The following is a 15,829-nucleotide window of genomic DNA, read 5'->3' as shown; positions in this document are numbered from 1 at the left end:
GCTGCCATCTGTCCTGGAGCTCCCAACCAGGCCAGAGAGCTCTGTCTGGACCAAGAGTGATGATAAGACCAAGAACGAATCTACAAGGAGATGGGCAGAAATCCAGGCAGAAGAACATACAACAAAATAAAGAGCAATACAGCATCACCAGAACCTAGCCCTCCTCCAACAGCAAGACCTGAGCATCACAAAATGGAAGAAACAGAAGAACGCAACCTTAAGAATAACATCATGAAGATGCTAGAGGCCTTTAAAGAAGAAATCAAAAATGAAACTGAGGAAAAGACAAACAAAAAATGGGAAGAACGATATAAAACTAGGGGAAAAGACAAATAAATCAGAGGAAAACAATAAATTCCTGACAGAAAACCATGAAAAAGCAATGAAACAAATAAAGGAAACAGTCCAAGACCTGAAAAGGGAAATAGAAAAAATGAAGAAGACGTAAACAGAGGGAATGTGGAAATAGAAAATCTGAGTAAATGAACAGGAACTACAGATGCAAGTATAATCAGCAGAAGGTAAGAGATGGAAGAGAGAATCGCTGGCGTTGAAGACAGCGTAGAAGAAATAGATTCATCAGTCAAAGAAAACACTAAAGCGAACAAAGTCATGACCCAAATTGTCCAGGAAATTTGGGACACCTTGAAAAGACCAAACCTATGAATAACAGGGATATAGGAAGGAGAAGAATACCAACTTAAAGGCACAGAAAATATATTCAACAAGATCATAGAAGAAAACTTTCCCAACTTAACGAGGGAAATGCATATGAAGATACAAGAAGCCTATAGAACACCAGACTAGACTCCCCCAAAAAAGTCCCCTCGCCACATTAAACAACTAAACACACAGAATAAAGATAGAATATAAAGAGCAGCAAAGAAAAAGGCCAAGTGACTTATAAAGGCAAACCCATCAGAATAACACCCGATTTCCCAATGGAGACTTTGAAAGCCAGAAGGACCTGGACAGATGTAATGAAGACACTAAGAGTCCATGGATGCCAGCCTAGAGTAATATACTCAGCAAAACTTTCCATCATCATAGACAGAGTGAACAAGACATTCTAAGACAAAGCCAGGTTTAAAACTACTTATTCACAAACCCAGCCCTACAGAAAGCACTAGAAGGAAAATTCCAACCTAAGGAAGTCAGATACACCCTCAAAAACACAGACAACAGATAACCCCACAGCAGTAAACACCAAAGCAGAGAAGTACACACACTACCACCAAAACAACAACAACAACAACAACAACAACAACAAACAAAAACCAATAACAGGAATGAACAATCACTGGTCATTAATATCCCTTAATATCAATGGAATTAATTCAACTACAAAAAGACACAGACTAACAGAATGGATACGAAAGCAGACTAATATATCCCATCTCTCTGCTGCATACAAGAAAAACATCTCAAATTCAAAGACAGACACTACCTAAGAATCAAAGTCTGGGAAAAAACCTTCCAATCAAATGGTCTTAAGAAGCAAGAGGGTGTAGCCATCCTAATATCCAGCAAAATAGACTTCAAACTAAAATCAATCAAAAGAGATCAAGAAGGGCATTACATACTCATCACAGGAAAGATCCAGCAAGATGAAGTTTCAATTCTGAACATTTATGCCCCAAACACAAGGGCACCCACATATGTAAAAGAAACATTACTAAAGCTTAAATCACATATAAAACCCCACACATTAATAGTGGGAGTCTTCAACACCCCACTTTTACCACTGGACAGATCTGCCAAATCAAAACTTAACAGAGAAATAAAGGACTTAACTGATGTTATGACTCAAATGGACTTAATCCATATCTACAGAACATTCTATCCTAACAAAAAAGAATATAACTTCTTCTCAGCACCCCATGGAACCTTCTCTAAAATCGACCACATACTTGGCCACAAAGCAAATCTCAACAGATTCAAAACAATTGGAATAACCTCCTGTGTTCTATCAGACCACTATGGTTTAAAGTTAGATTTCCACAACAACAAAAACTATAGAAAACCTACAATCTCATGGACACTGAATAATATTCAACTGAATCACCAATCGGTTAAAGAAGAAATAAAGAAAGAAATTAAAAACTTCCTAGAGTTCAATGAAAATGAATATACCACATAACCAAACTTATGGGACACCATGAAAGCAGTGCTAAGAGGGAAATTCATAGCACTAAATGCCCACATAAAGAAGTTGGATAAATCTCACACTAGTGACTTAACAGCACACTTGAAAGCTCTAGAACAAGAAGAAGCAAAGTCACCCAGGGAGAATAGATGCCAGGAAATAATCAAATTGAGAGCTGAAAACTATAAAATAGAAACAAAGAGAAGTATACAAAAAATTAATGAAACAAAGAGTTGTTTTTTTGAGAAAGTCAACAAGATAGACAAGACCTAATCCAAATTAACCCAAAGACAGACAGAGGCCTTGATCTGGAGGTGGTGGGAATGAGGGGTGGGCTGGGGGGAAAGGGAGGGGGGCATGAAGGGGGAGAACAAGGGAATCTGTGGTTGTTATGTAGAACTGAATAGTATTGTAAAATAAAAAAATGAAAAACAAAACAAAAAACAAAACAAAAAAAAAGAAAACAAAATCAGAAATGAAAAGGGGGACATAACAACAGACAACGAGGAAATCCAGAGAATCATCAGGTCATACTTCCAAAACCTCTACTCTTTAAAACTGGAAAATCTAAAAGAAATGGATAATTTTCTGGATTGGTACCATATACCTATGTTAAATCAAGACCAGATAAACTATTTAAATAATCCAGTAATCCTTAAGGAAATAGTATCAGTAATTAAAAGTCTGCCAACCTAAAAAAGTCCAGGACCACATGGTTTCAACACAGAATTCTACCAGATCTTCAAAGAAGAGTTAATACTAATACTCTTTAAATGGTTCCACACAATAGAAACAGAAGGAACATTACCAAACTCCTTCTATGAGGCTACAATTACCCTGATTCCTAAACCAAACAAAGATACACCAACAACAAAAAAAGACAACGACAGACTGATCTCCCTCATGAACATTGATGCAAAAATACTCAATAAAATACTGGTAAACAGACTCCAAAAATACATTAAAACAATTACCCACTATGATCAAGTAGGCTTCATCCCAGGGATGTAAGGTTGGTTCAATATACAACAGTCTGTCAATGTAATACACCATATAAACAAACTGAAAGAAAAAAACACATGATCTTCTCACTAGATGCGGAAAAGGCATTTGACAAAATCCAACACCCCTTCATGATAAATGTATTGGAGAGATCAGGAATACAGGGAACATACCTAAACATAATAAAGTCAATTTACAGCAAGCCAACAGCCAAAATCAAATTAAATGGAGATAAACTCAAAGTGATTCCACTAAAATCAGGAATGAGGCAAGGCTGTCCGTGCTCCCCATACTTATTCAATATTGTACTTGAAGTTCTAGCCAGAGCAATAAGACAACATAAGGAGATTAAGGGGATACAAATTGGAAAGGAAGAAGTCAAGCTTTTGCTATTTGCAAACGACATGAGAGTATACATGAGTGACCCCAAAAATTCAACCAAGAACTGATAGAACTTATAAACACCTTCAGTTACACAGCAGGACACAAGATCAACTAAAATAATCAGTAGCCCTCCTATATACAATTGACAAAAAGGCTGAGAAGGAAATCAGAGATACATTCCCCTTTACAATAGCTACAAATATTATAAAATGCCTTCGGTAATTCTAACTAAGCAAGTAAAGGACCTATATTACAAGAACTTTAAGTCCATGAAAAAAGTAATTGAAGATGTCAGAAAATGGAAAGATATCCTATGTTCATGGATAGGCAGAATTAACATAGTAAATATGGCAATTTTACCAAAAGCAATCTACAGATTCAATACAATCCCTTAAAAATACCAACACAAATCTTCACAGACCTGGAAACAATAATACTCAACTTCAGAGGGAAAAGCAAAAACCCCAGGATAGCCAAAAGAATCCTGTACAATAAAATAACTCTGGAGGCATCATGATCACTGATCTCAAGCTCTAATATAGAGCTACAGTAATAAAAACAGCTTAGTCCTGGCATAAAAACAGACATGTGGAACAATGGAATCGAATTGAATACCCTGACATTTATCTGAACACCTATGAACATACACTTTTTTGACAAAGACGCCACAACTGTACTATGGAAAAACGAAAGCATCTTTAACAAATGGTGGTGGCATGACTGGATGTCAACATGTAGAAGGCTACAAATAGATCCATGTGATCCATATCTGTCACTGTGCACAAAACTTAAGTCCAAGTGGATCAAAGACCTCAAAATAAATACAGTTACTCTCAACCTGATAGAAGTGAAAGTAGGAAGTATTCTTGAACACATTGGCATGGAGATCACTTCTTAAATAACACCAGTAACATAGACACTGAGAAAAAGAATCAATCAACGGGACCTCTTGAAACTGAGAAGTTTTTGTAGAGCAAAAGACATGGTCAACAAGACAAAGCGACAGCCTAGAGAGTGGGAAAACATCTTCTCCAATCCCACATCTGACAGAGGGCTGATATCCAGAATATATAAAGAACTCAAGAAATTAGACATCAAAATGCCCAACATTCCAATTAAGAAATGCGCTAGAGCTAAAAATAGAACTCTCAACATAGGAAGCTCAAATAGCTGAGAGACATATAAGGAATTTCTCAAATCCCTAATCATGAGGGAAATGCAAATTAAAATGACTCTGAGATACCACCTATCAGCTGTCAGAATGGTTAAGATCAAAAACACGGAAGACAGCTTATGCTGGACAAGATATGGATCAAGGGGAACTGTCCTCCACCATTGGTGGGAATGCAAGCTTGTACAGCCACTTTGGAAAACAATATGGCGCTTTCTTAGAAAATTGGGAATCAATCTCCCCCAAGACCCAGCTATACCACTCTTGGGCATATACCCAAGGAATGCTCAATCATACCACAACGGCACATGCTCAGCTATGTTTATAGCAGCATTGTTTGTAATAGACAGAATGTGGAAACAACCTAGATGCCCTTCAACTAAAGAATGGATAAATAAAATGTGGTACATATACACAATGGAGTACTACTCAGCAGAGAAAATCAATGACATCATGAGGTTTGCAGGCAAATGGATGGATCTAGAAAAAAATCATCCTGAGTGAGGTAACCCAGACTCAGAAATACAAACATTGTATGTACTAACTCATAGGAGGATACTACATGTAAAACAAAGGACGACTAGAGTGCTACTCACAACTCAAGGGAGGCTCCCTCAAAAACAGGACCCCAAGAAAGATACATGGGTCACCCAATGACAGAGAAATGGATGAGATCTACATGAGCAAACTGAACGTGGGGGTGTAATGAAGGGCAAAGTTCAAGGGAAAGAGAGCTTATGGAGCGGGAGATCCCAGCTGTATCAAGTACAGAGAGGGGAGAACAAGGAAAAAGGGACCATGATAAATGAAAACCCCATGGGAATAGGAAGAAGTAAAGTGCTAGAGCGGTCCCCAGAAATCCACAAAGATATCTTCACAATAGACTACCGGCAATGGTTGAGAGAAAGCACGAACGGAACTACTCTGGTGATAGGATGGCCAAACACCCTAAGTGTTGTGCTAAAAATCTCATCCAATGACTGATGGAAGCAGATTCAGAGATCCATGGCCATGCCCCAGGTGGAGGTCCAGGAATCCAATCAGAGAGAAAGAGGAGGGATTGTATGAGTGAGAATTGTTGAGACCAAGATTGGAAAAAGCACAGGGACAAAGAGCCAAATTAGTGGAAACACATGAACTATGAACCAATAGCTGAGGATCCCCCAACTGGATCAGGCCCTCTAGAAAAGTGAGATAGTTAGTTGTTTAGCTTGAACTATTTGGGAGGTCCCCAGGCAGTGGGACTGGGACCTGTCCTCAGTGCATGAGCTGGCTGTTTGGAACCTGGGGCCTATGCAGGGACACTATGTATGTATGTATGTATGTATGTATGTATGTATGTATGTATGTATGTATGTATGTATGTATATAAGCATGTATGTATTTATTTATTTTGAGTTTTTCAAGACAGGGTTTCATGTGTAGTCCTGGTGGTCTTGGAACTTACACTGTAGACCAGGCTGGCCTCGAACTCATAGAGATCTGCCCGCTTCTGCCTCTTGAGGGCTGGGATTAAAGGCATGTACCATAACAGCTTGGCTATTGTTTATTTTATTATTATTCCTTAAATGCCTGTATGTTTTCAACACACACACACACATACACACACACACACAATCTTTATTCTTTGTGAATTTCACATCATGCACCCTAAATCTTTTCATTTCCCAGTCCTCCTTATCCTCCCTTCACCCTTGCATCATCTCTCCCCAATAATAAAATAAAAAAACCAAACTAAACCAACCACCCAACTAACCAACCATCCAAGCAAACACAAAAGCCCACTTCACTCCTCTGTCTCTCCCGCCTATTCAACATCAATTTTCATTAAAAGAAAAAAGAAAGAATTGCTGTGACCCTTCCCCAAATAAAAAATAATCATCACCATCAATAGTTTCTGTGCCCACCTTCTCCTTAGATTCCTTATTTGCAGGGTTGCTATTGAATCCCTTGTTCAAAGATCAAGTGAGCCTGAATCAAGAAGGCTTAAGAGACCCACTGTTTCACAACTAACATGTGTAGGGAATAGTCATCTATGCAAGCAATACTAATGACTTCGAAATGTCACCCCCAAAAAACAGAAGTTGACATTTTGTTTAAATGGCCTTTCCTGAAGAGTGTACAACTATATACTACAAAACCCCAGAAAGCATATGAAATTAAATAACTTGGAAATTCATGATTTTATTGTTAACATGAGTGCTGAATTTTAGTGAAGCTGTACATTGAGTACATACGTCGCCAGATTTCGCTCTTGCTCCTCAACAAAGATTGCACTCTAGGGATAGGAGTCCCTATCCCTAAGGATAAGGACCTTTTCAATACGAGAAGGGATGCTCTGTAATACTACACTCTTCTCACTCTTCCTCTCTTCTGCTCTCCGATGGACAAACCATGTCTGAAATCAGAGGAAGACAGGATTGGATTTAGCATTGGCTTTCACCCCAGAGCCAGGAGATAAAAACCCACTTTAAGACATATAACACTGACTTTCTATTCATATCATAAAATCAAATATCAGCTGTGTGTCAACTTCTGCAATAGGCCATGATTCTGTCTTTTTCCAGCAGTATAAACACTTCAGTGGTTTCTTTTTTATTGGATGGAACGCTTAGCTTACGACTTGTTCCTTGATGTTAATTCAATATATGGTAACTGGGCAAAGGAAAGTCTTCATTCTGACATTTGATCATCAGCTGTAGAATACCCTCCTCACTAGTGATACATTCCTCTTGTTTGGGCAGAGATTGTAGATCACCAAATGTTGGCACATTTTAAAGTCCTATGGAGGGGAACAGCTTTCTGTTTGTAAAAGCAGTCTTCAGTATGAAGTAGTTAATCAACAGAAACAAGCATGGGAGATTGTTAGAAAGAAAATAGCATTCAAGGGTGCCAATGGGATTGTGGTGCTTGAAATTTCAGGAGAGCGAAAAGGTTGTAGGCAGAGAGGGCCTGGACAATGGTTTGACATTGAAGTCTCCAGTGTTTGTGAAAGTTGACTAACTTAAACTAAATGACATACAGGACACTGAAACCTTTGCCATCTCCAGGAGTTCAGCAGAAAGTGTAACTTCCACCCATGGTTAATCTGAACAGTATGTTCTTTCTTGCTATAAAATGTTCTCCAGGAGCAGGACGAAGCATAATATCGTTGCTTCACCTATATTTCCAGAATCCTGTCCAGCACAGAGGGCACACTAGGCCCTGCTGCGTCAACAGGACATCTAAACCCCACCTTTCTTCAAAAGGTAAAGAGTAGGATGGTCCACAACAGTGTGAGGAAAATAGTCATAAATCAGCTCTTACTAAATATGGTCTAGCTATGGAAATACAGTCACAGTTACCTGTGACATGTCACCATCCTCTCAGACTCCTAGTGAATGAGGGGCCATTTTATTGGGAAGTTCTCAAACTGCACATTTGTGACTTCTTGTACTTCCTCTCCCTGCCTATTATGTGGATTTATAATCTAAAGAAGACCAACCAAAGGACCAGAAGCCCTACTACCATCCTGATGCCTCCATGAACTCAAATAAAGCCCCAGTGGCTGACTCATGTGGGCTCACATTAAGTCAGAGTTCCCCCTGTTTGATTCCTAAAGCCTACCTATTACGTTTGTAAGAGGAACGGGGAAATCAGAAGTGAGGGTTTTGGAGAGTCACACTCAAGATTCTGCAAACAGGAGACCGTGGGTGTTTTCTCTTGTGCCTTGTGTCCACCTTCTCTCAGTAGCTGCAGTGCACCCGGCTCTAGAGCTGCAATGTATCAACATCTCTAGAGATGCAGTGCATCAACCTCTCTTGCAAAAAGTAATGAGGCTACAATCGACAACCCAAGAGAAGTCAGGTAAAGAGGAGGTCCCAAAGAGGGACATGCATGGATGACCCCAGGAAGAGAAAATAAATATGATCTCTGTAAACTGGGTAGGGGTTAGAATGGAGGGGATGAGAGATAAGAGCATGAGGGATCTGGATGTCCAAGCTGGAGTAGGAATGGAAAGGGAGCACAATGAAAGAGATATCTTGAGAGAGACATTATGGGTTTAGGGAGAAACCTGGTGCTAGGGAAATCCCCAAAAACCCAATGCCTTGTTCAGCCTTGATGCATTGAGGAGGGACTTGGTCCTGCCCCAAATGAATGTGCCAGGTTTGTTGACTCACAATGGAGACCTTACCCCCTATGAGGAGTGGATGTGGGAGTTTGGGGAGGAAATGGGGATGAGAGCACGTGATGGGGAAGGAGGGGGAAATGTGTTTGGTATGTAAAATGAAAAAAAATCTTAAATAAAAAAATGCCTAGGACAAGGCTTCTGAAGACATGAGGAAGGCTGTAGATTGACTGTTCAATGTCTTTGCTTGGATTTACTGACCTTCACTTTGACTTCAGGAATATTCAAAACTTGTGCAAGTTCTTTCCTATGGAAACAAAACCACAAATGTTTAGCATGCCATGGTTTGCATGAACTGCAAAGTCATAAATGATTTCTATGCTTTTAAAATATTGCTTTCCTCCCTCACACCCCCATTTAACTTTCTTTCTCAGAACTAGTCTTGCTTGTCCAATGATTTCACCTCTTATAAAAGTTTCTAAACAATAAAGATTTTAATTTTAACACACTATTAAAATTTAATTATAAGAGCCGGGCGGTGGTGGCGCACGCCTTTAATCCCAGCACTCGGGAGGCAGAGGCAGGCGGATCTCTGTGAGTTCGAGGCCAGCCTGGGCTACCAAGTGAGTTCCAGGAAAGGCGCAAAGCTATACAGAGAAACCCTGTCTCGAAAAACCAAAAAAAAAAAAAAAAAAAAAAAAATTTAATTATAAATGCCAAAGTATGCAGTGAGCAAATTGTACTAAATTAAAAAACAGCACCAGGGGAAGGGAAAGGGAAACCGAAAGGAGTTGATGGATAGGGACACAGTCCCTGAAAAGATGACCAGGCTACTGGTGAGGAGGTCACCCAACAAAGTGTAAATCCTTAACACTGGTGAACTTTACACTAGTGAGTATTTTGGCACACTGTAGTCATGTTTCTATATTTTACAGAAATTAAAATATGACAGGAAACTCGTGGTGCTGACTATGTACACTTGTTTCGAGTCAACACTACACGCTAATACTGACTTTTACACCTACACAAGGCACCCTCCTGTACCCAACACAGATGGAGAAGACAGCAGTGGCTTAGGGAGGGATGATAGGAAACCAGGGCCTAGAAGAACAAAAGGACATCTCAACCTGAGACAACAGGGAGGTTGGGGATAGCTCCTGGTGCCAGACACATACCTGGCCAGCGCATGTGGGTACTTGGTTTCTTTGAACAATTTTTCCATTTCCTCCACCTGCCACAGTGTGAATTTGAATGTTGTTCGCCGCCGCCTTTGTGAGGAACGGCGCCTGGGAATCCTAATCACTGGCTCGGTTGAGGGCCTTGGCTCCTCCTGGTGATGCTCTGACGAAGAGGATTTCGGGTCCATACTGCCCTCCTCAGAGTTGTTTTGGCCCTCACGGACCTGGCGGCCCCCGTTATTTAGTTCAACTTCGCAGCAGCCGTCACCTCCACTAGGGTTGCCACCCACCATCGCCATGGTAGCCTCTAAGGTGGAGACCTCAGCTATCTCCTCACCATTCTCATTCTTGCTAGCCATGACTAGTAGTGGGCCGAAGCCACAGAGAGAAGTGGGGCCCCAGGAATGCCCACACTCAAGGCCTATTGTTCGGTCAGTCTCTACTACTGATGGGTCATTAAGGGAATGCCTGAGGAAAGGGTGACGTCAATGCGTCCTTCTGCGCATGCTCCACACATCTCCACATTCCTCCAGGTTGACCTCAACACGCTCCTCTGCAGATGGGAGCCATAGGCTTTTCCCTCCCTGACTGACTGCTCTGGGCTTTATGACCTCTTGCGGAGGTAGGTGGTATTTGCTTTGGTGCACAAATGGTGGGTTTGGCCCAAAGATGAGGAACTGAGGGAGCCACTGTGAACAGGCTTGTGAAAGGTTGTGTGAAGTTAAACCTTGCTTCCAGGGCATGCATGTAGAATGAGTTTTAGCCTGCAATGCACACTGCCTGTGCCTCCTAGGTTGTAAAGATGACACTGAAGGATGAATTGTGTAGCATTGCAAGATAATTGGGGAATAGAGTATGGGAGAAAGGTGGGAACACACACAGACCACAGGACCCTTGCGTGAACATGTAGAAAATTTCTGTGGACCTCACCCTCCACCTACCACTGCTGTTCAGAGAATGGGCTTAGAACTAAGTGGACATGATCAGATTAGTGGCTAATAGTTCAAGAGTGCCTGTTAGTACACTGAATGCTTGCTAGACATTCTTCTTCATGCTCAACATCAAGATCTTGGAACTGGGTTTGAATATAATTCTAGTTAATGGCACTGCCGAAAACCAAACAAAAGACACTTTGTCCCCTCAAAAGACAAATGATCTGCTTAAGAAATAATTACATCCGATTATAATAGCTTCATAATATCTGTTAAATTCCCCATGTAATATTTGCCTCAGTTCTTATCACTGAGGATGTTGATGCAGTCCCTTAATCTGAGTCTCTAATATCCTTATCTTTGTCTTTTGATTAGTCTGCCTACTCATACTTTTCAAAGAACCAAGTTCTAGTTACATTGATTCTTTATTGTTATTTTTGTTTCCATTTAAATAATTCCTGTGTTGATCTTGATTTCTTTTCATCTCCTGATTTGGGGTTTGGCTTATGCTTCATTTTCCAGGGCTCTCCTATGTATCATTTATTTGCACTCTCTGGCTTTTTTGTTGTTGTGTTTTGGAACAGGGTTTCTCTGTGTAACAGTCCTGGCTGTCTGGGAAGTCACTTTGTAGACCTGGCCGACCACAAACTCACAGAGATCGCTCTGCCTCTGCCTCCTGGGCGTTGGGATTGAAAGGGTGCGCCACCACCTCCGTAGTTTCATTCCATTGTGATCAGGTAAACTACAAGGAATTGCTTTCCTGTAGTTGTTGAGACTTGCTTTGTCTCAGAATATGTGATCTATTTTGGAGAAAGTTCCATGGGAAAAATGTGTATTCTGCAGAGTTTGGATGGAATAGTCTGTAGATGTCTGTTAAGGCCATTTGATTTATAATATCTTTTAATTTGCATATTTCTGTTTATTTTTTGTTAGGGAGACATATCAATTGGTGAGAATTAGGTATTAAAGTCACCCACCAGTATTGGCCTAGAGTTAATCTGGCTTGAATCTAATATTATTTGTTAGGAAATCAGGTGCACCTGCTTGAGGCATACTTTTAGAATCATAAAGTCCTCTTACATTCCGTTAGTCCATATGTAGTGACTCTCTTTATATTTTCTCACTAGTTTTGGTTGGAAGTCTCTTTCTTTAGCTATTGGAACAGTGTTACCTGCTTGTTTCCTAGGCCCATTTACTCGGATCTTTTTCCATTCTTTCACCCTAGGGTGACATCTGCCTCTTATTGTGACCTCTGCTTCTTGGAGGCAGCAAGTAGATGTTTCCTGTCACTTGATGCAATCTACTAGTCTGTGCTCGTTTTCCTGATGATTTATTTTTATTTTCAATTGTGTGCGCCCATGCCTATATGTAGGTCTGTGCATGTGATTGCAGGTGTTCAAAGAGCCCAGGGGTGTGGGAGCCCCTGTAGTTTGGTTGTGGAATTGAGACCATTAGTACTCAGTTATTGTTGAAAAGTAGGTGTTAATTCCTGTGATTTGTTAATTTTGTAGGTTTTTTTTCTTTTCCCCTCTTGCTGAACTATGATCATAGTGTGGTTTATTCTTTGCTGTGGATTTGTAGAGAAATTTGTTTTCCTCTTCAGTCCAAAAGATTCCTGTAAGTATTTTCTATGGAGCTAGCTTAGTGCTCATGCATTCCTTTAGCCTATTTTTTTTTAAACCATGGAGTGTGTTTATTTTCCTTTCAGTTACAACAGACCGTATTGCTAGCTATAGTCATCTGGGTTGGCAACTGAGTCAGAATTGAAATGCATCTGCTCGGGCCTCCTGCCTGTAAAGTTGCAGCTGAATAATCGGCTGCCATTCTGCCCTATGGGACATGGCGTGTCTGGCTGCTGCTGAGATGCTGTCTTTGTTCTGTGTCTTTAGTGTTCTAATTGTGAGGAGGACCAGTTCTTTCCTGGTCTGTCTCCTGGTGTTCTAAGCACTTCACATCTGGATTTACCTCTCTTTTTCCAGTTCTGAGAAGTTTTCTGTTATGAGTTGTTTTAAAAACATATTTTGCTTCCAGGTTTTGGCTGTTACAAACAATGCTGATATGAACATAGCTGAACAAGTGCTCTTGTGGTATGATTGAGCATTTCTTGGGTATATGCCCAGGAGTGGTATAGCTGGATCTTGGGGGAGATTGATTCCCAATTTTCTAAGAAAGTGCCATATTGATTTCCCAAGTGGTTGTACAAGCTTGCATTCCCACCAGCAGTGGAGGAGAGTTCCCCTAGTTCCACATCCTCTCCAGCATAAAGTGTCTTCAGTGTTTTTGATCTTAGCCACTCTGACAGGCGTAAGGTGGTATCTCAGAGTTGTTTTGATTTGCATTTCCCTGATGATTAGGGATGTTGAGCAATTCCTTAAATGTCTTTCAGTCATTTGGGTTTCCTCTGTTGAGAATTCTCTGTTTAATTCTAAAGCCCATTTCTCAACTGGACTGTTGGTCGTTTTGATGTCTAATTTCTTGAGTTCCTTATATATTCTGGATATCAGCCCTCTGTCACATGTGGGGTTGGTGAAGATCTTTTCCCTTCTGTAGGCTGTCGCTTTGCCTTTTCGACCGTATCCTTTGCTCTACAAAAGCTTCTCAGTTTCAAGAGGTCCCATTGATTGATTGTTTGTCTCAGTGTCTGCGCTACTGGTGTTATATTTAGGAAGTGATCTCCTATGCCAATGCATTCAAGACTATTTCCTACTTTCTCTTCTAGCAGGTTCAGAGTAGCTGGATTTATGTTGAGGTCTTTGATCCACTTGGACTTAAGTTTGTAATAGCCAAAACCTGGAAACAACCTAGATGCCCTTCAACTGAAGAATGGATAAATAAATTGTGGCACATATACACAATGGAATACTACTCAGCAGAGAAAAACAATGACATCATACAGTTTGCAGGCAAATGGATGGATCTAGAAAAAATCATCCTGAGTGAGGTAACCCAGACTCAGAAAGACAAATATGGTATGTACTCACTCATAGGAAGATGCTAGATGTGGAACAAGGATGACTGGACTGCTACTCACATCACCAGTGAGGCTACCTGGAAAACGGGACCCCCAAAAAAGACAAGGAGAAATGGAAGAGATCTACATGAACAGCCTGGTCATGAGTGGGAACAATGAAGGGCTACGGTCAAGGGAAAGAGAGTGGGAGATCCTAGCTGTATCAAGAAAAGAGAGGGAGAACAAGGAATAGGAGACCATGGTAAATGAAGACCACATGAGAAGGTGAGAAGGGGAGGAAGCAGAGAGCTAGGGAGGCTCACGGAGATCCACAAAGATACCCCCGCAAAAGACTGCTGGCAATGGTCGCGAGACGGCAGGAACTGACCTACTCTGGTGATGGAATGGCCAGACACCCTGATAGTTGTGCCATAAACCCCATCCAAGGACTGAGGAATCTGAATGCAGACATCCACAGCTGGGCCCCTGGTGGAGCACTGGGAGTCTAATTAGTGAGAAAGAAGAGGGTTTATATGAGCGAGAATTGTTGAAGCCAAGGTTGGATAAAGCACTGGGACAAATAACCAAATGAATGGAAGCACAGGATCTATGAACCAAAGGCTGAGGGGCCCCCAACTGGATCAGGCCCCCTGAATGCGTGAGACAGTCATTTGGCTTGATCTGTTTGGGAGGCAGGTGTGCATTGGTGCCGGATCCTGGGCTCATTGCATGAGTTGGCTGTTTGAATCCTGGGACTTATGCAGGGACACTTGGCTCGGTCTGGGAGGCGGGGAATGGACCTGCCTGGACTGAGTCTACCAGGTGGACCCCGGTACTCGGGGGAGACCTTGATCTGGAGGAGGTGGGAATGGGGGGTGGGCTGGGGGGAGGGGGGGCGAGAGGGGGAGAACAGGGGAATCTGTGGCTATTATGTTGAACTGAATGGTGTTGTAAAATAATAATAAAAAAAGGAATTGAAAAAAAAAAGAAAAGAAAACATAGGACATCAACCTCTGACTTCCACACCCATAAAAAAAAAGAAAATCACATATTTCCAGGCTGCTGTCATTAATAAAATATAATTTTATTAAGGGAATTACAAAAGAGAGAGAAACTAGACAATTCAGCTACCATTGCTTACTAGTAAAATATTCTGACTAAGTAACTTCATATACTAACTTTTAATGTACTAACTCTGCTGCTTTGCAAGATCCCTACAATGTCTCCTCCCATGATTTTGCCTTTTAAAAATTTATTATAAGAAAATTGAAAGTGTTTGATGAGCTTTTGTAAAAAATATTATTGGACTTTATGGAATAAAATTCATTTAATTTAAAAAAAATTTTACACCTTTAACTTGATTCTTCTCCTTCTATGCTGTTGTCATGGATCTCTCAGGGTGTTGAGTGTCTTGGATTCCCACTGATGCATTCTTTGTCTTGTTTTGATTGTTCCAACAACTTAACTGTATTTAATTTCTCAACCATGTTTACATTTTCCCAGAAAGCAGTTTGTGATTAACTTTATTCTGCATGTCTTTTCCTTCTTGTTCTTTGCTTCTGATCCTTAACTATTTATTGCTGATTTAAGGTTGTATTTTTTCTGCCATTTTAGAATGGAAGCAGCATGATATAACACACTTTTTATTAATAGTGAGCTGGTTCATTCCAGTGGATTTCCTGCCCTCCCCTCCAGTGCCAGTAATACCCAACAACAGCTCCGGTTAGTACAACAACGACCAAATATCCAGAGAGGTGTCAGAAGAGACACTCCCAGGTTGGTGGTAACCAACAGGTGTCTATTTGGACTTTTAAGACCTACTCCACAGGAGGAAAATCATCCCTCATCCTAGAAACCTAGACAACGTCCCATGGCTGGCTAGTGAGGTTATGTATCTTAGAAGAGAATTTACAATTGCCACGATGATAGACTGGAATAATTCAAACCGCATTATTAAT

General features: G+C 40.8%; 1 protein-coding gene across 1 annotated transcript; it reads right to left on the bottom strand.

The window, feature by feature from the left end:
- Window positions 1-6,867: 6,867 nt before the first annotated feature.
- LOC121825699 (uncharacterized) lies at window positions 6,868-10,533 on the bottom strand. The gene is made up of 3 exons (XM_076561519.1): window positions 9,987-10,533; window positions 9,073-9,118; window positions 6,868-7,101 (listed from the first exon to the last, which is right to left on the bottom strand). Exons 1-3 carry the CDS (start codon window positions 10,346-10,348, stop codon window positions 6,982-6,984), a joined length of 528 nt encoding a protein of 175 aa, XP_076417634.1. The 5' UTR covers window positions 10,349-10,533; the 3' UTR covers window positions 6,868-6,981.
- Between the last annotated feature and the right edge of the window lie 5,296 nt (window positions 10,534-15,829).

The sequence above is a fragment of the Peromyscus maniculatus genome, chromosome X (assembly GCF_049852395.1).
Source record: "Peromyscus maniculatus bairdii isolate BWxNUB_F1_BW_parent chromosome X, HU_Pman_BW_mat_3.1, whole genome shotgun sequence".
NCBI lineage: Eukaryota > Metazoa > Chordata > Mammalia > Rodentia > Cricetidae > Peromyscus > Peromyscus maniculatus.
Note: the sequence above shows the minus strand (reverse complement) of the source record. Positions and strands in the feature narration are given on the sequence as shown.